Below are 23,739 nucleotides of genomic sequence, written 5' to 3' on the forward strand. Positions count from 1 at the left end.
GCCCCGGCTGCTGTGAGAGCGGGCAAGACACAACATACACTCTATACATTTTTACTATACATTTTAATTCTGCTTCTATTTTGTCTATTTTTTTTTCATTTTTCTGTTCTCAATTCTGTTGTACCACTTCTCCCATATTGCGTAGTATTCCGAATCCATTTGTCCTTTCAGTTCAATTGTCGGTTTGTCCATTTCTGCACAGTTGAATATTTTTTTAATTACTAAACCTTCAGAAGGTATATTTATATTGCTCCAGCATTGCGCAAAAGCTATCCTTGTTGTGGTTATTATGTGTAAAATGATGTTTATTATTCTTTTGTCATATTTTCTTTTAACTATCCCTAGGAGAAATAGTTCTGGGGTGTATTCTATCTGAAGTCCTGTTAATTCCTGTTAACCACCTGTGTATTTTCTTCCAGTATTTTTTCGTTTCAGGGTACAACCACCATGTATGATAGAAGGACCTTATTTTTGACCACATTTCCAACAGTTCGGGCTTAGATTTGGGTATATCTTTGCTAGTCTAGAGGGTGCCAAATGCCAGCGATAGAACATTTTATACTGGTTCTCTTTGTATGTTGCCAATTTAGGTATTTTATAATTTCTATTCCAAATTTCCCCCCAATTCAATACTATGTCCGACATTTTTTGCCCACACTATCATAACTCTCTTCGCTATATCTTCAGCTCTATCAAATTCTAATAAGTAGTTATACATTTTTGTTATCAATTTTTCATCTGGGCCAATCAATAATTTGTCCAATTGTTGTGGCACAATCTCAATTCCATACTCATCCTTGTCTTTTTGTACTGTGATTGAAGTTGCAAGTATGGCCACCAATCTAGATTATGTCATTTTTCCAATTCCTGCCTGCTTTTTAGGTTTCCTTGACTGTTGTCGTTATACTTGACCATTTTACCTATATCTAGAGTGTTAGGGTGAATCATCACTTCTATTGTTGATAACCAACTGGGGATTTTCATATAATGCTTTCTCTTGATCTCTTGCCATATTTACATCATAGCTTCCCTTACTTTATGTCTAACAAAATATAAATGAGATTTATTCTCCTTGTCCCATAGGAAGGCATGCCATCCTTTTTCTGGTCGTGTCTGTCCTTCCAGTGAAAGTAGTCTTCTGTTTCTCAGGTTAATCCACTCCCTAACTCATAATAATGTTGCCACTTTATAGTAGTCGCCAATCTGGAAGCCCAAAGCCACCTCTAATTCTACTATCCTGGAGATCTGTTAATTTTATTCTTGCTTTCTTACCTGCCCATGTAAACCTTGTTGTAGTTTTATTCAAATCCATAAAGAATTTCTTATCCAATTTTATAGGTACAATTTGAAAGCGGTAGAGCAATTTCGGCAAAACATTCATCTTGATAGTTGCAATTCGGCCAAGTATAGATAGCTATAATGCCCATCTTTCCAAATCCAATTTTATTTGTTGTATTAATTTCACATAATTATAGTCCCCCACTATACATGCTTTTACAACCTATCTCAATAATCCTTTCATGGGTTTTCTTATAAAACTCCCTCTGATTTTTATCAGGGGCATAGATATTAGCTAGTAGCATTTTAATTTCCCCTATCCTTAATTCAAGCAATAATACCCTTACATTAGGGTCAGCATAAAATTAGCTTTTATTTCTTTTCTGATATATACTACCACCCCTCTCTTTTTTTCTCTGCCAGTGCTGAGAACAATTTCTCCAATTTATATTTATAATAAATATTCCTGGTCTTGTTTTTTGATGTGCATCTCCTTGAGACATATAATATCTACGTTCTGCTTCATCAATTTAATGAGTATTTTTTTCTTTTTCACAATATCATTCAATCCATTCACATTTATTGACAATAGTTCAGTTTCTTTCTCCATTTTCCTAGTTATCCGCCAATCCTAGTTATCCGTCAATCTCTGGTTTCTATTTGTTCTGGTAGCTCTTTGTGTCCTAGTCCTAGTACCTCTTTCTTCTTCTTGGTTCTCTTTTATCACCTTGCTTCTTTCTTCCAATTCTTCACCTCCGGATTCTTGTTTCTGTTCTTTTAGACTAGCTGTCTCCAATTTCTCTCTGCTGCTGGAGTCTTCCTCCATCCCCATCAGTTGATCATATAATTCTTGGGCTTTATCTAACTCGTCAGCCTTAATTCTTTTGCCCTGCCAGAATATCAGCAATCCTTCTGGGATTATCCATCGGAATGATATGTTCTTTCTATTCAGCAGAGATGCTAGGAACCGGTAGTATTTTCTTCATTCCCAAATCCGTCTGGGGACCTGTTTCAATGTTATAATTTCTTTTCCATTATAAATCATAGTTTCATCCCTTGTAATTTTATAAATAATATCTCAAACCTTCTTTCGCGCAAACCTGATGTGCACTTCTCTGGGCAGATGATGGTTTGTTTGGACTCTGTAAACTTCGTCCAACTTGTCTATAATCTTTTGTTTTTCCCTCTGGAGGGCTTCTGCAATCATTTCCACCATTACCCCTCCCAGGTCTTCTTTCATTTGCTTGACATTTTGAAATCTCAAATAAAAGGAGGATCGATCCATTTCAAGGTATATCAACAAACTCTCTAAATCTTTATTTACCGCCATCATTTTTTGGTCCATGTGTTCTAGTTTTTTTTCTGTTTGTTCAGTTTTCATTTCCACCGACCTAATTTTTTGTTCATTTCTTTGTATCGCCTCTTCAATTGAGCCAACTTTATTGTCCAAATTCTGTATATCGGTTTTCAGCTCTCCGTGATTTTTTACCATCATCTCCTGGAGTTTCACCATGGTTTCCTGTATCGAGAGGGTAGATTGCATTGCTTGGGAAGTCAGGCCAGAACTTGATTTTTCTGTGGATAGCATCACTTCTATTGATCTCTGAGTTGACAGAGAAGCCATTGCCACTGTCAGGTTGGATGCCATCTTTTTCCCTGCTCTCAATGTTGTAGTGGTAATGCTTGTCATTTCCTTTAAAAGTCTATTTTGTTCTCCCAAGATTTTATAAATCCTTTCCCAAATTACCATCCACCACTTTTATAAATACTAATAGTTTCTTTTTATCATTCAAGATTACTTCTTTTATATCTATATTTCTTCCTTTTAAATAAATTAAATTAAACCACTGATAAGTTACTAATAGTTATTAAATGTCTTTCTTTTCCTTTATCAATATTATAGTATTTTCTTCTCTCAATTTTTATTTGTTTTAAGTTCTATTTCTATTTTCATACATTATCTTCCCAAACTCTACCGCTATAAATCAACCTAAAAGTGTACAATACAATACGACTAGAAGTCACTAAGTATATTTCCTCTATATTCAACCAATTAAATTAATTTAATTAATTAAACTAAATTAACTATAATAGATATAATTTCCAATAGATATTAATTATAAATAATTCTGTTTTAGATAAAATACCTTCAATACAATCTAAATATCTATAAGTTAATATTGATATAAGTATGTATAACTGTAAATACAATATTACTATGGGAGCAATACTATGAAAACAATATTCAAGGAAATTGTATTAATCAGGGTGTTAATCACAATATACAATGTAACTATTGGTTTGATACTTAGAATAGGGCGATTCCACTGTTTAAATATTTTAATTCTTTGGGTTATTCAATATTCTTAATAGTATTGTGCTAGATGGAAGGAAGATCAGAAAATTGGTATAGAGCAGAACGAGGGAAATTTGGTAAAGCAAATCAGTCTCAGGAGCATATAAAGAGATTGTATAATGTGTTACTCGAAATAGACTCTGAAAGGGACTTGGTAAAGGATTGTATGATAAAGTGGGCACAAAATTTTCAGGAGCCAATATTATTGGAAACTTGGGAAAAAATTTGGCTTAGAAATGTTAAATTTATGCAGGCACAGAATTTGAGGGAAAATTTTTATAAAATGTTTTATAGATGGCATTTAGATCCTAAGAAATTATCGTGTATGTATCCAGATATGCAAGCAAAATGTTGGAGCTGTAATTGTGATGACGCTACATATTTTCATATTTGGTGGACTTGTAAGGATATAAAGGCCTTTTGGATAAAAATTTGGTGGATTTTACAAAATGTTTTGAAAAAGAAGATAAAGTTCCTGCCGCAATTTTTTCTGTTGGGAATTAACATAACATAACATTGGAGGCCTTCTAGTCCAACCACCTGCCCAGGCAGGAAACCCTACACCATCTCAGTCAGATGGTTATCCAACATTTTCTTAAAAATTTCCAGTGTTGGAGCATTCACAACTTCTGAAGGCAAGTCGTTCCACTTATTAATTATTCTAACTGTCAGGAAATTTCTCCTTAGTTCTAAGTTGCTTCTTTCTTTGATCAGTTTCCACCCATTGCTTCTTGTTCTACCCTCAGGTGCTTTGGAGAACAGCCCGACTCCCTCTTCTTTGTGGCAACCCCTGAGATATTGGAACACAGCTATCATGTCTCCCCTAGTCCTTCTTTTTATTAAACTAGACATACCCAGCTCCTGCAACCGTTCTTCATATGTTTTAGCCTCCAGTCCCCTAATCATCTTTGTTGCTCTTCTCTGCACTCTTTCTAGAGTCTCAACATCTTTTTTACATCGTGGCGACCAAAACTGGATGCAATATTCCAAGTGTGGCCTTATCAAGGCATTATAAAGTGGTACTAACACTTCACGTGATCTTGATTCTATCCCTCTGTTTATGCAGCCCAGGACTGTGTTGGCTTTTTAACAGCTGCTGCACACTGCTGGCTCATATCTAAATGGTTATCCACTAGGACTCCAAGATCCCTCTCACAGGTACTACTATTGAGCAAGGTACCACATATACGGTACTGGTGCATTTTGTTTTTTTGGCCTAAATGTAGAACCTTACTTTTTTCACTGTTGAATTTCATTTTGTTAGATAGCGCCCAATGTTCAAGTCTGTCAAGATCTGTCTGTAACTTGAGCCTATCTTCTGGAGTGTTGGCTATTCCTGCCAGCTTGGTGTCATCTGCAAATTTGATGAGTTCCCCATCTATCCCCTCGTCCAAGTCATTGATGAAGATGTTGAAGAGTACTGGGCCTAAAACAGAGCCTTGGGGTACTCCACTGCATACTTCCCTCCATGTGGATGTAGTTCCGTTGAGGACTACACGTTGAGTGCGGTTGGTCAGCCAGTTACGAATCCATCTGGTGGTGGTGCTGTCTAACCCACATTTTTCTACTTTATCTAGTAGTAGGTTATGGTCTACTTTATCAAATGTTTTACTGAAGTCCAAGTAAATTATATTGACAGCATTTCTCTGGTCTACTAATTTTGTCATTTTGTCAAAGAATGCGATAAGATTAGTCTGGCATGATCTGTTTTTGACAAACCCATGTTGGCTTGACAAACCCATGTTGTCTTATTATTATTACGGACTGTACAGTAATTGAGACTAAATTGATTTTAAATCTAATAACAGCAGCAAGATTATTAATAGGACAGTACTGGAAGAAAAAAGAAGTACCTACAATAGAAGAATGGATATTGAAAGTTGCCAATTTGGCTGAGATGGCGAAAATATCAGCCTTTTTGAAAGACAATACGCAAGAAAGATACTTAAAGGAATGGAAAAAATGGATTGACTATATTCAAAGTAGATATCAGACTAAGAGTTATCAGACTGCCTTTGAATGATTATGATGTATTATTTTTGATTGTTTTCGGGGGAAGTTAGGAATTGATGATTGTAGGGGTATAATTAAGTTGGGACGAATATGTTTGTTTTATTTTTAACTATACCTTGTGCTCGTTCCGGGAAGTCGGGGAGGGGTTGTGAAGGGAGGGGAGGGGGGGGAAAGGGGGGGGAATTTTCTGAAAAACTTTTTGAATAATAAAAAAATATTCTTAATAGTATCATCCTCGTCCACTCCACCTCTATCAGTTTCTCTGCTTAGTCACTCAGTGTTATATCCGGATCTCTCAGTCTCTACAGTTCCTCTCTTCTTTGCTCCGCTCCGCCCTTTCACTGTCTCTTTCTAGCATCTTTACTTTCACTATTAGGCTCCGGATTACCCAAAACACTCGCCCTTCACTTCTTCATCGAATATCGCAGTTCTCCTCCGCCGTCCTCTCCAGCTTATTCCCGGCTCTGCTGCTCCTCCGATCCTCTCCAGGCTTCTCTCCTTTCACTCTCGTGCTCTCTCTGGTCACATGTTCTTCTTCTGTCTTGGATCGTGTTTTCCAAGCCCCTGGGTCTCTTATTGTCTAACGAAACGTGGGTTTCGCCTTTCTCCTTCTCTTTTCCTTCCTCCCTCATCTTACACTCTCCTGCTCTCGCTTTTACAGTCTTTTCCCGGTCTTTCCTCCTTTTTTGGCTCCTCTCTCTCGGCAGTTGTTTTTTAGTGAATCACGGTTCTTCTCTTTAAATCGCCACTAGTTTTCTGCCGGAGCTTCCTTCCTCTTTGCCAGATATTAGCAGACTGTGCCCATTCTTGTTTCTGAGGAACTCCCATATGTGCAGCTTGAGCTGTCAAAGTGAGTAATTTTAAAATATCTGGCAAGGTGAAATTCTATCCAGTTCAAACAAATTCATTTTTGGTCCTTAGCTGTCTCAAACATACATGCACAAAACAATGTAGAACAAGAATGCTACCTGAGATAGAAAAAAGTATTTGAGACCACATATACCTGCTCCTGCTTAGCAAAATTCTTCTATATTGTGATACATATCATAATGTTGCCACATACCAGGGATTCAATTATTCCATCCAATGTAGGTCCTAATCCTTTGGAAAATGAGATCTGCTTCAGAAGTTGGTTGCACATCATCAAACACTTCAGAAGTGTTTCTGGATCACTCTTTTAAAATAAAAGCATCATAGTTTAGTTCAGGATTTCAGTCTGCCCAAGTATCTACAATGCTTTCTAATACCCAAGAACAAAAGTGAGCAGCATTCAACAGAATTAATAATTTGTTTCTACAGGACATCAAGCAAAATTTGACCCTATATTTATCATTGACTCCAACTGAAGAAGATGGTCTGCTCAATCAATGCGCCAACTTAAGATCCTTTTTAGTTGCAGATTGTTCCAAAGCAACAGCCTCCTTCCAGCAACAATTACTCTAATTCCCATATTTCACATCTAGTTTTGTTCTGCAATGATGCAGAGTTTGGATTTTTTTCTAGCCCTTGTACATGAAAAATAACCCATGTGTAGAAAACTAGGTACATAAGTAGATACAGAAATATTCTGGGTCATTTCTCTTTTAATAGGAGGCACTAGCATCAGAGGTTATAGCAGGATTTTCAGGTTTCTCTTCCTATGGAGTCCTTGCTGTTTTCTGAGCTTGATTGTTTTCAAGACATTTCATTACCCAACTAAGTAATATCTTCAGTGCTGGACTGAAGTACTCCACATCAAGGATTTCACAGTTCAAGTCCGAACTACAAATATTCTCTTCCTCTTCTAAAAAGCCATTTCAAACATAGTTTGAAAAAAGCCATTTCATCACATACACAGTTCTTAACATATAAATGTGAAAACACTGAAAAGACTAGAGCAAGTGTAAAATACAGAACCTTTTCCACGCATATCTCTTTAGTTTTGGATTCTTCCGCCTCTTTCAACAAGCCACTCTTTATACTTTCCAGCTCTATAATCCTCTCCTTTAACACAGAAGCATGGCTGAAGTCTTGCATGGCTATGCACTTCTCCAGAATATCCTTTGCTTCCATGAGTTTCACTTTTATTTCTGCCAGCTGGAAAGAAAACAGAAATTATGCCCTGGAGATACTGGGTAATATTATGGCTTCTACAAAAAGTAGACATCTCAATCTGACTGCTGATTCCTGCATGCACCCCATTTTCTTGACAGTGGCAATGAATTCTATCATTGCCTACTTGCAAAAAGTATTTTTTGTCTTTCCAATCTAATCCATAAGCTTGGAATTTTGTGGTCTCCCATGCTCATATCAAAAGAGCTAGATGCTTCTCAGTTCCTGAAATCGACTAAGGTTGGAAAAATCCTGCTGCCTCATCAGAATCTGGAATCAGCAACCTCTACCGGTATGAAATCTATGCAACATGAATATTAAAAATAACATCATTTCATATGACTTTGTGCTTCTCTCAATGAAAATAGTCTTTTGAAATACGTTGTAAGATATAAAGTAGCATACAATAAAAATAAAATAAAACACAGTAAAGTATACAATAAAGGTGTTTTAAAACAATATAAAAAAGGGAGGAAAAGAAACTGAAGTAGATACAAAAACTGTTCACCAGTTTCTCAGCAAAGACCTGGATGAAAGAGAAGTCTTCAAGTAATAAAAACCCTACTGAGAGTAACAGTTTCAATGGACAATACAACAGTTGAGCTTACCATTTGAAAAGACTAAGAAGACTAATGGTAACATCTTATTTAATATAGTTTTAGAGCACTCCCTGTGTAAAAGCAAATCTGAATTTGGCTCAGCTAATGAGCCGCCAAATATTGCTTCAATGGAGGAACATGTCCATAGCCAGGTGACCCACCCTACAACTTGGTCACCATGATCTGGACCAACTGCCCTTTTCAAAGCAAGCGCAAGGGTGACTTGGTGAAGGGAACTCACACTGACACTGAGGTCAACAGGGTGTACACAACAATAGCCAAGGCTCTCCTTGCAGCTGGGAGATGAACCCAATGTGCTAAAAAGTGTCCTCAACGAAGGAGGCCTCCTGAACACCCTCTCCATCCTTCTACTTTATTTTCTTCTATTCCAACTTGTACTTACATACACCAGAGGAAATCAAAATCAACTGCCATCTTTATCAAGATTTATAAAAAAGAATTTGAAAATTTGCCCTCTCCAATCATATTAATTTAATTCTCTGCATTTCTGGGAAAAAACATTCAGATTTTTCAGAAGCTGCAGGAAAAAAAATGCAATAATTCAGTTGTAGTTATTTCATTTCTAAAAAAAATTAAATTACTACAGAAGTGGCACAATCTCTCCATACCTTAAGCTCTTGTTTTCTTATCTCACTTGCGTCTTGCTGCTTGTCTATTGTCATAATGGTTTCCCGTGCCTCTGAAATTATTTCAGCAACCTGAAAATGTAAATAAGCACCAATCTGAAATTGAAATAAGTCTGGCAAACTTATTTTATTCCTGCCATAAAGCTAAACAAATAATACTCAGTTTTGGAGGTTCTTTGGGAGAAACTTACATTATTTAAAAAAAAAATATCTCCCAAATCTTTACACAGCCACAAAATTTCATGTGAAGCCTTCTCATTGATGGTGCTTTTGAGGAAAACAGCATTTCTTGATCCTTAGACGGACCAGTAAAAGTTTAGTAAAAGTTATTTTGAGCATCCTAAGACCATGTTGGACCTCTGTGCCCTAAATTCTCTCCATTTAGACTTTTCAATGAGGAAGAACAAGCATGGTGGTCTTGAGCCCATCTAGCTTGATTTCCAAATCAGGAATATAAACCTTTAGTACTGGAGGGAAAACTAGTACTGTCTCTCATCTGGTGAGGGGAAAAACAAATATGATATGGTGAGGTTATTTGCAGAAAAATCTAGTTGATAACTCATACTTGCAAACTAGCCAAGCTTTTCAAAAGGGGTGACATGATAGCAATCTTCCAATATCTGACAGGTGGTCACAGAAAAGAAGGGATCACCTATTCTCCAAAGCACCTAAAGGCAGAACAAGAAGCAATTGATGGAAACTAATCAAGGAGAGAACCAAAATAGAAATAAAGAGAAATTTCCTGACAGTGAGAATAAATCAGTGGAATAGCTTGTCTCCGGAAGTCATGGGTCCTCCTTTGTTGGAAGTTTTCAAAAAAAGTAGACAACCACTTGTCCGGAATGGTATAAGACAGCAGCGCCAAACCTTTTGGGTGCTAGGGTCCAGTTCTGTGGAGGGCAGTTTTTCTGTGGACCAGGGTGGAGGTGGGGGTTTCACATGCTGACTAGGTCCCACACTGTTGTGCCTCGTCCGCTTTCCCCGCAGCCGGGCCTGTCTTATCTGCTTCCAAACGCTGAGGAATGTCCTAGCATGTCTCCCAGCCCCAGCCCTGGCTCCATGCCCAGACAGGCCGAAGAAGAAGAAGAAGTGCCTCCAGCCTCCAGCCCCCAGCCCTGGCTCCATGCCCAGGCAAACGGAGCAACTAGACCCCTCCCCCTCCCCCACAGCATGTGAGCCTGAGGAAGGTCAATTACCAACAGCTGCAGACTGGAGTGACCCTCGCTTCAGGAGAATTGATAGGCGGCGTCAACAGAAGGAAGGGAGGGGCAGGCCTGGATAAGTGCTGAGTCATGGAGCCACACCCCATGGCCTATATAAAGGATCTGCTTTCTGGCATTCTCTGAGTCAGGCAAAGTCTACCTAATCTTGCTGTAGTCACTTTCTGGTCTCCTGCCAGCCTTGAGAACTTTGCTAGGACTTTGGCAGAGCTGCAGAGGCACGCCTGATTCGGATTTCCCTGACCCGGCCATCAGCGGAGGAGTGGGACACGACACACACATGCACAGATGGGGCTTTGTGTACTTGCACAGCCCAATTCCTAGCAAGCCATGGACCAGTGCCAATCCATGGCCCAGGGTATAGGGTCACCTGCTTGCACAAGGAGTTGGTCTAGAAGACATCCAAGGTCCCTTCCAACTCTGTTATTCTGTATTTTGTAATTTTTCTAAATATATGAATATTTACACTCAAAACTTGTCAGGAACAATTCTATTCAACTGATTTTTTTTAACATCCAAAGAAAGCAAACTATTTACAAAGAAGAATGGATTCAAAACAGGTACTTTGGTTAACACAATTGCTCTGAAGACTTCCTTAAAAGATTAAACTTTCAAAGTTGTGTACCATACGAAAGAACTTTCGTACAGTGGCATACATACTACAAGAACATACCATCTGGATTCTTCCGTCATCATCCTTCAAAAGGCAGAGCAACTTTTCCATAAGATGGGATACGAGGGATGCTGATGTGGTTGGAATCATAAGAATTTTTTGTAGGACACTCAGCATTCTCTTCCTTTAAAAAAATATATATTTTTGAATTTAAAATCCAAGGAATCATTATTTGGGGGCGTGTATTTCTGATATATGGACATCACTATTTCCTACCAATGAACAAACTTTCAAATTCCAAATGTTACAATTGTGGTTGCTTAGGAATATTGTAAAACAAGGAAAAACCCTTCCCCTGCAAGATTTAAGAGACAAGCTCAGACTGAAACAGAGACGAAAGCTTACAGTATTTGGCTACAGTGCTATCTGCTTCTACTACACACTCCAACTCTCACTCCCTGAAATTCTGGGAAAAGGGAAACATTTTAGAGTGAAAATATTCTGCGGCTGGACTACAAATGCCCAGACTAGATGGTCAACTGGTTATTCTTAAATCTCAACTATTTGTCTTGATGTTCTCCTACTCTCTGCCCCATTTATATTTTTGAATCCATTTTTTTCTAGGTGATCCTTTCCCTCAACATCTGATGATCCTCTGAGAGAGAAGGATCTAAATTGAACAGCAAGGCTGGATCTTCCCTGTTTTCCTTCCAAAGGACTGGATAATACTAGGGAATGGGCCTCAAAAATATGAATGCCTAAAGATCTGGAAAAAAAAAAGATAGCGAAATTGGATGAGAAAATGGAAAAATTAGATGGGGAACTAAAAGATGTCAAGCGGATGATTGGGAAAAATGACGAATACAAAAAGTAGAGGAAAAAGCAGATTTGACAGAAAAAAAAGTGGGAAAACTAGAGGATAGACTGACAACAACTAATAAGAATCAGGAAAGAACAATTATTGCCTTAGAGATGGACCGTTCTGATTATTACTTAAGATTTCAAAATACAGAGGAAGAGAAGGGGGGAACCATGGCAGAAGTCATCGCAGAGTTGCTGGCAGAAGTGATGGAGGAACCCAAAGAGAAGGTATTAAATGGGATTGATGAGATATTCAGAGTGCATACAAAATATGCAACAAGAAATAAATTACTGAGAGAAGTGCATGTAAGATTTACAAAGAAAATGATAAAAACAGAGATATTACAGAAGGCTAAGTAAGCAGCCCAGAGACTCCAGGAGGAGGAGGCGGGCAGAAGCGGGAGGGAGGGGTGGAGTGCTCCGGAGGAACAAGGCACACCGGGAAGGACTGCTGCCTGCTGCGCCAACCTCGCAAAATTGATACTTAATGCAAGACATCCCCATTCGCCTCCCCCCTTACTTCTTCCAAGAAGGCAGTGATCTCTCTCTCATTCTCTCCCCTCTCCTCTCCCAAGGAGCCCGGCCAGTTTCCCACGCCGCTTCAGCAAGCGCTCCTTGAGAGATGAGAGCTTACAGGGGGTTGATCTGGCATCTGCAATAGAGAGCAAAATTCGGCTGCTCCCTGGACCAGTCGCCATTTACAGCTCCAAGTCCCAAGCGGCAGGAGACAAGGTCTGCTTTGCACCACCAGCTGGACAAATATACCGAGGCAGAATGCTGATGCTGCGCAAGTGCAAGTTGTGCTTCGCTCCCGCAGCTTCCAGCCATCGCAATCACTGCTTTGGCCCACTTGCGCTGCAGCTCCTCCAATTAAAGAGCACAACTACTATAAACTGAAAAAACAAATTGAGATGGACTTGGAGAGATGGAAAAATCTACAACTATCATTAATGGGAAGGATAGCAATAATTAAGATATGTTACCAAGATTGTTGTTTTTATTTGAAACTATACCAATAAAAGTGGAAAAGAAATATTTTGAATACCTTAATAAAATAGTAATGAAATTTATATGGCAAGGGAAAAAAGCGAGAATCAACATAAAAATGTTACAGGATGCGAGACTTGGAGGAGGATTTGGACTACCAAACTGGGAACTATATTACCAGGCAGCAGCATTGTCATGGATGAGAGAATGGATTGAATTAAGAAATACAAGATTATTAACTTTGGAGGGACATGATTTACAATTGGGATGGCACACCTTTTTATGGTATGGCAAAAATAAAATGCATAGCTACTTTCAAAGACATTATGTAAGAAATGCTTTATTACTAGTGTGGGAGAATGTCAGAGATAAATATTATTTGAAAATACCAACATGGTTATCAACAATGGAAGCGTTAATACATCCAAATATTATTAATATGGGAAATATTGTCAGATATAAAGATATATTATCAGAAAAATTGAAAACAAAACAAGAAATAGAAGAACAAGGGATTGAAATGGACTTGTATACACAATTGCAAATACAAACAAGATATGAAAAAGATGCTAAATTATATGGTTTCTATTTGGAGATGATAGAACTGGATGAGATACTCACAGGAACAGATGAAAGAATGATTTAAAAATTGTATAACTATTTACTTACTATTAAGTTAGAAGAAGAACAGGTAAAAGAAACAATGATAGCCTGGGCTAAAAACTTTGGATATACAATTGAGTTAGATAAATGGCAGCAATTATGGGAAAGAAACTATAAATTAACAATGTCCACAGCATATAAGGAGAATCAATATAAAATGTTTTATAGATGGCACATGGCACCTGAAAAATTGGCAAAAATATTTAAAGATAAATCAGCTAAATGTTGGAAATGCCATCAGATACCACAATTGTATTATAATATGTGGTGGTGATGTCCAGAAGCAAGAAATTATTGGGTTGAAATTCAAATGTGGTTAGAGGAAATGATACAACAACATACTGATTTAAAACCTGAACTGTTCCTATTGGGTATCTTACCGGAGAAATATAGTAAAGAAAATATATATCTGATTATACATGTTATAACTGCAGTGAGGATTATATTTGCACAAAATTGGAAAGCAGAAAAAAATCCCTATAGAGAGACAAGTAATTAAGAAAATATTGGAATGTGCAGAAATGAATAGATTAACATTGACAATTAAAGAAAAGGAAGAATTGGAGTTTTTTAGGATATGGGGCAATTTTTTCAATGGATAGAGAAGAGATATACATGAAAATTAATATAAGAAATTTGGAAAAAATGTAATAAATTAAATGAAGATGTAAAAGTAAATGCAGTAAGAAAATGATGGTAAAGGAGAAATAAGATGAATTAAGATAAAAGCAAGAAATATGGAAAAAATGTTGCAATAAATTAAATGAAAATGTAAAAGTAAAATAAGAAATATAGCAAGAAAACGATGGAGGAATATGATGACACAAATTATGTACTCAGATGACACACTGAAAGATCAATGATGTATTGTTTGTTTAAATTAAAAAAAATAAAAAACTTTTTAAAAAATATGAATGCAAATGAAAAAAATGTCAAGTGTGAATTGTTAATGTCATTATATGAACCCCTGGGTCCTGACAAGGAACACAAGCAGAGAAGTCATGGGATATATTTGGAGACTGTATTGTTGACGACCTAAGACATGTTTTCTCTATATGGAGAAAGCAATATCATATCACCCTCTTCACTGTGGATGATGTATGCAATTGAGGTTCTGAAGACCTGTTTTTAGACCACCTGTAGCAGGGGCAGGTTCCAAATCCCGTTGCTACCAGTTTACTTGTGTGTGCACGTGTGCAGTGCTTCTATGCATGCACAGAAGCATCCAGGCAGGTGAGCGGAGCCTCCCGCCACCACTGCTATCGGTTTGCCCAATTTGAGACGAACCGATAGCAACTCACCACTGACCTATAGACATCTCACAGGCCAGATGCTCCTCATTCCTGCTGTCTCCCAGATTCTCCCCCATTTTTAAAATTAATGCAACCATTAGTTTATTTTTTACTACAAAACATTTATATCATGTGATTGTAAGAAGTACTATACTGCTTTGGCTCAAAACAACTATGAGCAGAAAATTTACAAACCACTTGAATTGATGTCAATATGTTAAATTGGTTTGCTCAAATGAATATCATCAGATAATACCCCTCCAAGTCAACCTGTTCTTTTCTATTTTAAAACATATTTTGTAAAATAATTATCCCTCACAATTGCATAAAACAATTGCATGGGTTGTTGTTTTTTTACAATCTTACCTGCCTCCTTCTTCAGTGATATCCATGCAACCGATCATTAGAATTAACTGCTGACCTATAAATTCCTTAGTCATCAATTGCTCAATGCAGGCCAGATCTTCCTTTTCTTCCTGACTGAATACTGGAATGCTTTGAAAGTAGCTTAAGAGTAAGAAAATGATTTATTTATTATTTATTTATTTATTTATTTAGATTTCTAGACCGCCCTTCTCCCGAAGGACTCAGGATAAAACTAAACAATGTACAACAACCAAGATAAAAATAAACAATGTACAATTAAAAACAAATTTAAAAACTTATTATACAGTTTGGTCGATAGATTAAAATATATAAAAAATCTAAAAAATCCCAATTTAAAAACTTAAATAACATTTAAATTTAAAATCTAGACAATTTAAGAAAGCCTCGCGCGAACAAACAAATATGTTTTCAGTTCGCGGCGAAAGGTCCGAAGGTCAGATATTTGGCGTAAACCCGGGGGAAGTTCATTCCAGAGAGTAGGAGCCCCCACAGAGAAGGATCTTCCCCTGGTGGCCGCCAGCCGACATTGTTTGGCGGACGGCACCCTGAGAAGTCCCTCTCTGTGTGAGCGTACAGGACGGTGGGAGGCATAAGGTAACAGCAGGCGGTCCCGTAAGTACCCAGGCCCCAAGCCATGGAGCGCTTTAAAGGTGGTAACCAGAACCTTGAAATGCACCTGAAAGGCAACAGGTAGCCAGTGCAGTCTGCGCAGGAGAGGTGTTACATGGGAGCTACGTGGAGCTCCCTCTATCACCCGCGCAGCTGCATTCTGGACCAACTGAAGCCTCCGAGTGCATCTCAAGGGGAGCCCCATGTAGAGAGCATTGCAATAATCCAGGCGAGAGGTAACGAGAGCATGAGTGACTGTGCATAGGGCATCCCGATCAAGGAAGGGGCGCAACTGGCGAACCAGGCGAACCTGGTGAAAGGCTCTCCTGGAGACGGCCGCCAAATGATCTTCAAACGACAGCCGTGCATCCAGGACAGCCGTGCATCCAAGTTTCGCACTCCCTCCTTTGGGGCCAATAACTCGCCCCCAAGAGTCAGCTGCGGCTGCATCTGACTGTATCGGGGTGCCGGCATCCACAGCCACTCCGTCTTGGATTATTCTGTCAAAAGGGATTAAGATTTATCTCCTTGCCAATCCGACTGTTGTATTAATTCACAGCTCTTTCAAACTACAGCTCAACACACTTCCTACAGACAGCAATGTGGTGTTGGATTTTCTCCTGATCTTTGTCAATGGCTGAATATTTAGAAATTTTTAGATGGACAATGCAAAATCACAAGACATCTGAAAGAATTTCTCCTTTACACAGCATGGTACTGTGAATCTGATTACACAACTCAGCCAATCTGCTTTAATTCCCTTATTATTTCTGCAGCATCTCCTGCTCATCAGATATCTTCATTATTAATGTATCTTCTAAAAATCACTTATTCCAAAATGCTTATTCTAAAATGTCATCAGAGAACCTTAACACCAATACTAGTAAGAATGATAACTGTAAGATTAAAGCAGAAGGTATATTGAACTGACATTGCAATTGTTGAATTAATTGTTAATTTACCCCAACAGATAATCCGCATAGATAGCAGGCTCTGGCAAGACTTCTTCTAAGAATTCTTCTCCTTTGAATTTCAAGTGCTCACAAAGAGCTTTCCAATATAAGGCACTCTCTGCAGTCAGTTTTTCTATTGGAATAGTTTTCCTTCAAATGAAGCACATGGAGCGCTATCAAGTTTCCATTAGAAAAAAACCAATTCTTTTTTTGTGTTAGTTATATAAACCAGGAAATTTCAGAAAGCAATTACCGCAAGCTAATATACCTATGAAAGCTGAAACATACTACTGTATGTTTTGATATTTATCTTTAAGAAATAATGTCATGTGAGTATACTGTTGATGAAAAATTAAAGGAAAAGTTTCTGTTCTCTAATATTTGCCTGTTTATTTATTTTTGTGTTTTTTTTATATCCATCATAATCTAGCAAGTTTTGGTGGATTATATAATCTATAATATAGCAAAATTAAAAAAATCAACAAAATGAGCCTATAAGCCTGTTTGATTGCTATATAAATAAACTAAGTCCCACTACAAGAGCTAAACTAAGAACTAATAAAAACATAAATAAAAGTAAAATATGACACTGTATAGATTTAGAAACATATTCTCCAATTCTATCTTATTTCCCAGTCTAATTCCTTTATATGTTTCATGAGTTTAACCTTTTTAAAAAAATAAACATATCACAATTGATTCATGCAACATGTTTAAACCTTAAGTTATGTTTGACTATTAGAAGGCATTCTGAACCTACCACTACAAGAAGACCTAATACTATTTTGGTAACATGCTGGGAGAATTAATTTTGTATACATTTTTAAAAGACAAGTATCAGCATTGCTGGCTGGGAATTCTGGGAGTTGAAATCTACACATATTACAGTTGCTAACATGATTGCTAAGGTTCAGAAACTTTGGCATAGAAAGGCTCAAAACACACGGTTGCACAAGTTTCATGAAGAATATGGGCAGGAAATTATGGGTGCATTGAAAACAAAGAGCTACTAAATCTAACTGAAGCATCATGGGATATAATTTTAGAGGTAGACAACCTTATATTCCTATAGAGTATACATTACTCTGACCCAGATAAAAAGACAGCCACAGCTATATTATCCCTACCTGTCATCAAGTTCTGAAAATTTTTTAATCAGATCCTGGTGGGGAGACAGCAGGAACATAGCATTAAGGGCTAGAACACCCACTTCGGGGCAACTCTCCACATCCAGATGATGCAGCAATTCTAAGACATTTCCTTCAACTAGATGTAACCAAGCTTGGAGAAGCTGTTTCTGTACCATTTCTTTCACGCTTTCTATTAGAAACAGTAATGAATTCCACATCAGATACACATACATACATACATGCCAGAGAGAGAGAGAGAGAGAGAGAGAGAGAGAGAGAGAACATTCTGTTTAAGTACTTTGTAAAGCAGTACTCAGAATCTTGAGTCTTGACTTACAACTATTTGTTTAATGATGTTTAATATTTGTCTAGAGCAAGGGTGTCAAACTTAAGATGCTTAAATCCAGCCTGCGGGGCTGGCCTGGAAATATCAAATGAGTGGCCCATGGTGCCTCTGCCAGCTGAAAACGGGGCCGAAAACAGGCTGCACGGTGCTGCAGGCCATGGTGGCCAAAAACGAGGCACAGGGGGCTGCATGCAGACCCCCCCATGCCCCACTTTGGCCAGCAGGCTGCTGCAGGAGGCAGCCATTCCGTCTCCGCCCCCCACCCCAAGAAAACTACAATGCTGATCCAGCCCTTGAAGAAATCCAGTTTAACACCTTGGTCTAGAGTTATGATGGTGCTGAAAAAAAGTGACTTACAGCCCATCCTGGAGGTTATGACTGTCACACCACTCCCATGATTGCAATTTGGGTGCTTGGCAACTGGTTCGAATTTACAGCAGTTACTGTCCTGTGGTCACATAATCACGATTTGCAGCCTTCCCAGGCAGCTTCCAACAAAATTAATGGGGAAGGAGCCCAGATAAACTTAACAACCATGTGATTCTCTTAATGACCATGGTGGTTCATTTGATGTTAATGAATCTTTAAAGCCTGAGTATGTGGGGTCCTTTTGAGTCTTATGTCTTTTTCTCTTCCAAGGCTAAATTCATGTTTCTCCTGCCTTAAAGGCTCCTACATTCATCTACACTAGAAATAGGTATTATCTAGCCCTTTGGCTGTCTCTGTCCAGCCCACAGTCGTGCTCTTGTGTTGGCTGTGCATAGAGCTGCCCATGGCTCCCTTTGGCCTGTACCTCACCTGCGGTTGCTCTGCTGCCACTGCCTTGTCTTCCACCAGCCCAGCCTGGCCGGTGGGGCAGTACCACCATGAGATGAGGCTAGCCTTGTGGCCAGGGGGTGGAGCTGCCTTCCTCCACCTGCCAGAAACCCGCCGAAGCCATGCAGGGCAGCAGAGGCGCAGGCCAAAGGCGATGGTGGACGAAGCGGCATGACTCCACCAGCAACCACTGGTGAATGGGCCCTGGCAGGCCAGCAGCAGGGGGAGGCACTCTGGAAGTTGTAGATCTGGGTGACTGGCCCCGTGCTAGGCAGGAGCAGCCCAGCAGGGCAGCTGAGAGCAGAAGCAGCCCACCGGGCAGCCCAGGATGGGTTGGGGAGAGGGGCCTCGGTGGTGAGGTTGCTTGGTGCCACAGGAGGGCTGGGGTTGACGAGAGTGTGCCAGAAACTCCTATAGGTACTCAGAGAGATGGAACAAGGCAGCAATTAAGGGGCTGAGTCAGCTCCAGGCCGAGCTCAGGGTGGCACTTTACCCACATTGTTGATTCCGCCACTATGCTGAGTCGCAGCCTCTCACGCACAGGCACCAAGACCTGGCCACTGGAGTCTTATTGGTGGGGAGGGAAGGGGCCAAGCCTCCATAAGGTGACTGGGGAAGGGAAAGAGCCACTGTGCTGAACTCCACCTCATGGATCACTGCCTTTGTTTGTGAGGGGACACATGGTTGGGCAGGTGGTTGTTGGCTGTTCCCAGCCCTTAGGGCAGGGGGAATAGGTTTTCTCCTCTAGCTTCATTGCCCCTTCTCAGCCAATGTGGGTTTACAGTTTCAGCTCAGGTGTTCAATTTATCTGAGCTTCTGAATTGGTATACCCAGAAGCAAGGTAGAATATCCTCCCGCTAGTTACTTCCCCCCCCCACTGTTTTATTTTCTGCCCATAGGTCTAAGTGTTTGGGAGATTTACACATCTGTCATGCCTGACCACTCGCTCCCACTGTCTCTCTGCTTGCCAGTGGCCGCTGCTGGACACTGTTGGCCCCCACAGACTCGCCACCTGTGCTGGCCATGCCTAACACACACACACACAGCTGATGACGATCTTCATTAGGGCTTATTTTTGGGGTAGGACTTATATTAGGGGCACACTTACAAATCAGACTACAGTTTATTTTCAGGATGTCTTATTTGCGGGGGAAACACGGTAGGTTCTGAATTGACTTTTGTTTTCTCGAAAATAAGACCTATCTCAAAAGTAAGCCCTAGCTTGATTTTTACATGTGCACCTAATATAAGCCATACCCCCAAAATAAGCCAAAGTTAAGGCCCCACCCACTCCCTTGCACCTGGTTGCACCGGGTAGGGTGAGGCACACAAGTAAAAATCAAGCAAGGATGGGGATGGGGGGGGTGGTTGAGCTGCTTACCTTTAGACAGTTGCAGCCAGGCCTCACACACCCCAACACCTGCCTCGCCTTGCCGGCCCACTTCTTCTGCGGCCACTCACCATCGTTTGCACGTGTCACCCCAGGCCTCCATTTTGCCATCAGAGGCTTTCAGAAAAGGCCTCTGCAGCCGAGAAAGGGGCTCCAAATCGACACATGTGGTGCCCCCCCGTCCTCGTTTCTCCATCAGAGGCCTTCAGGAAAGGCTTCGGCAGGCAAAACAGGCTCCAGATTGACACATGCAGTGTCCTTCCGGCCTTGTTTCGCCATCAGAGGTGAACCGATTGATCCAAGAGCTCTTTTATAGGCTTTTATAGGCTGATGGCGATATGAGCCCGAGCGCATGAATCCGGAGCCCATTTCTCAGTTGCAGAGGCCTTTCCTGAAGGCAAAATGGAGGATGACGCAAGCGGTGGCAAGCGGCCGCAGAAGAAGTGAGCCGGCACCAGGCTACTGCTGGCCTGGGCTGTCAGTGCCACCGCCGTGAGGTGAGTCAGTAGAAGACATCCCCCCAAAATAAGACCAGGTGCCTTTTTTGGTGGCAAATATAAGACCAGGTCTTCTTTTTGGGGACACAAAGTATTATAAGAACATCCCAAGTTGTTTTAAATTAGAGTCCTGTCTCCCATCAGTATCTAGACATATATTAAGCATGAATTGGAAAAAAGAAAACTGCTTTAAGACGTTTACATTAAAATTAAAACATTTTACCTGATCTATCATTAAGTCCTTGCTGCAAAAGTTTTACTCTCTGGGCTATTGTCAAAGCTTTGACATGAACTTTTTCTGCCAGTACCTTTAAAAAAATATTTTTACATAATTTTTCCTTTGAATAATATGGATTAATAGCATATAAAGACACATACACTGAAGGATACTTAACACAACTGGCAATGTGCCTCTGAAACTGTAAACAGACAAGTCAGAAAACTAACACAACTGTAAAATAAGACATTCTGCAAAACTGCCTTTTTTCAAAAAAACCTGACATCTCAATACACTCACTAAAATGCAACTTAAGACCATAGCTGTTTTATTGTATCCTGCCATTTAAAAATAAATCATGTATTCTTATGGTGACTTACTTTGTGCCCTCAAAGTGAACCCTTAAGATCTTCAAAAAGTGACCACTTGCTATCCATAGAGAATCTTTTTAACCACTGCATAAATCCAAGTCCAGGAATGAAGATTTGTGAGCTGTACCACTTTAGCTGATTTGATTGATAGGACTGTTCTTTTGAACAGACTGGGCATATATTTTGATGTTAGTGTTCTGCTAGTTCCTACCTAATTGTCTGAATGGTATGGTGGTTGGCAATCATATTAAACAGTTAATAAAATAACACTCCAAGATTTATGTTTCTGATGAATCTAGAATCCAGAATGTCATATAAAATCACAGTGGATGAAGCATGGCATGTGACAGTCAGCACTCAACTTCAACTCGTACGTTTTTAGCAATTTGAAATTAACTTACTAGCCAATGATAATATTAATGCATTTACATCCACAGAAAACAGTACAAAAATGGGGTTGGCCCCCATCTATTTGGGGCCATTTCAAAGAAAGACCTCCAGATAAAATCATTTTCAGCACTTCAGCACAGCTCACCTGAGCAGTTCTTTCTGCAGATACTGATAGATAAAAGCAAACATTTCTGTTAAACTTAAAGTATTTTCTTATAGAGTGTGATCCATACATAAAGATATGTTCTTCTACCAGCTAAATTCTCCAACAGTTTGTATAATTTTAACACAGAGAATAAATAGCAAGTGACATTATCAGATATTTATTCACCTGATATGCTAATTTCCTGACTGTCTCCTTTACATCCATGGTACGACCAATAATTTTGGGCAGAGTTTTAACTGATGGACTAATGCAGGACAACACAGCACGCCTTACTTCTGAGTTGGAGTCAGTCTCAATTAAACTGCTGTAAACTGAGAAGAAAAAAGTAATAGGATAGGTTTGTTACGGATATGAATATTTATTTTATTTTATTTTTCATATTTATATACCGCCCTATCTCCCTAAGGACTCAGGGCGGTTCACAGGCAGTTAAAATACATATAAATACAGATTAAAACGACAATTAAAAAACTTATTCTATAGCCCAATCATTAAAACCAGTATAAATAGTAAAAAACCCTTAAAACCAGTTACTTTAAAATCTAATCCAGTCCCGCGCAGATAAATAAGTGTGTTTTAACATATCAACATAAATCAGAGTGCAGAGAAGCTGAAATGCAGAAATCCTCCAAAACATTCAGCCTTACAAGCTTAGAGACCCAGTTAGCTAAAGCTCAGCAGGAACTATCTAAGTAGCTCAGGATGACAGTCTTATGCTCCAAACTTCATACGATTGCTATTAATAAATTCTTTGCAGCCAAAAGCTCCTGACAGTTGTGTAAAGCTGGATGATTCCCATAAGAAATGCTCACTACCAACTACTGTTGGAGCCCGATTTGCTACTAGTTAAGCTCCTTCTTTACAAACAAAAGTCCTTTTTCTGGAAAAATAGTAACAAAAGGTAAGAGAAGCTTAACATGCATTTTACCCCCAGATTTTTAAAAACCTTTTAAATTTATTCACAACATTCATAGGATTTTTTGTAGCAATTTTGTTCTACTAGGCATCTCTTTCAACATGAAGAGAACAAAACAAAACTTAAGGAAACTATTCTAACACTTAGTTCATATAGAATATAGATAAGATGGGCAGCACACAAATCTAACAAATAAATTCATACTGCCAGTCCACCAAGCCTTCCACCCAAGTTAACTATATTTAATAATTTCAAAATATAATAAAATAATAAAAATAAAAAACAATCTGAGTTTGATGAGTTTCTGCCATATTAAATACTAAAATTAAAATATTGCAGCTTTTTCTTTTAAAGAACAGCAGAAATAAGTTTAATAAACCATATGAATTGGCAAGGAATGTACCATTAACAACTGGACACTGGTCGTCCTTGGGATCCTGAAGCCTAGACAAAGCCAACACAGCTTGGATTCTCACATTTGGTACTTTGTCTCTTGCTCTGAGCTGCATAGCAGTATTAATCTGATCAAACAGTTCATCTTCGATCTGGGCGTTCTCTGGCAGACTTCCCAAAAGTTTATTAATAAGTTGGCACACACGAAATCTAACTGCATTGCTGTTAGCGGGGTGGGACTTAAAGACAAAGAGAGATTTTTAAGCGTTCACTGTTATTGTGGTTATACACAATTATAGATTTTAAAATTTGTGCTTCAGCTTATATAGCTCTGGTCACACAATAGTAACTGAGGTACTAATTGTACTACTTTGTTTACAGTGTCAAAAAATCCAACACTTATGCTCAGATCTTTATGTATATTAATTTATATCCCCTTTCTGAAGCACAGAAAATCTGCCCCACCCAGAAATGCTCTGCAGAATAACCTTTCATTAAAGACAGCAATTTTACCAAAGGTTATTGTGCAAAGACAGCA

The 23,739-nt window shown here is 39.1% G+C and overlaps 2 protein-coding genes across 8 annotated transcripts in view; one reads left to right on the forward strand and one right to left on the reverse strand.

Moving 5' to 3' along the window:
- LCORL (ligand dependent nuclear receptor corepressor like) overlaps window positions 1-16,666 on the forward strand; it is a 247,014-nt gene extending 230,348 nt beyond the window's left edge. Inside the window, exon 7 of the mRNA XM_058193338.1 lies at window positions 16,587-16,666. Coding sequence (XP_058049321.1) covers window positions 16,587-16,590 — 4 coding nt within the window. The 3' untranslated portion in view covers window positions 16,591-16,666. The remainder of the gene's footprint in view (window positions 1-16,586) is intronic.
- NCAPG (non-SMC condensin I complex subunit G) overlaps window positions 1-23,739 on the reverse strand; it is a 43,987-nt gene that overhangs the window by 15,546 nt on the left and 4,702 nt on the right. For all 7 annotated transcript variants that reach the window (XR_009156337.1, XR_009156338.1, XM_058193342.1 and 4 more), the window contains exons 4-13: window positions 23,212-23,440; window positions 22,058-22,203; window positions 20,972-21,056; window positions 17,697-17,889; window positions 16,579-16,719; window positions 14,987-15,127; window positions 10,878-11,001; window positions 8,967-9,056; window positions 7,544-7,723; window positions 6,711-6,821 (exon numbers count right to left, since the gene is read on the reverse strand). Coding sequence is in view for 5 of the 7 variants with exons in the window: in XM_058193342.1 (XP_058049325.1) it covers window positions 6,711-6,821; window positions 7,544-7,723; window positions 8,967-9,056; window positions 10,878-11,001; window positions 14,987-15,127; window positions 16,579-16,719; window positions 17,697-17,889; window positions 20,972-21,056; window positions 22,058-22,203; window positions 23,212-23,440 (1,440 nt within the window). In the remaining 2 variants the exon portion in view is untranslated. The remainder of the gene's footprint in view (window positions 1-6,710; window positions 6,822-7,543; window positions 7,724-8,966; window positions 9,057-10,877; window positions 11,002-14,986; window positions 15,128-16,578; window positions 16,720-17,696; window positions 17,890-20,971; window positions 21,057-22,057; window positions 22,204-23,211; window positions 23,441-23,739) is intronic.

The sequence above is a fragment of the Ahaetulla prasina genome, chromosome 8 (genome assembly GCF_028640845.1).
Source record: "Ahaetulla prasina isolate Xishuangbanna chromosome 8, ASM2864084v1, whole genome shotgun sequence".
In the NCBI taxonomy this organism is placed as follows: Eukaryota; Metazoa; Chordata; class Lepidosauria; order Squamata; family Colubridae; genus Ahaetulla; species Ahaetulla prasina.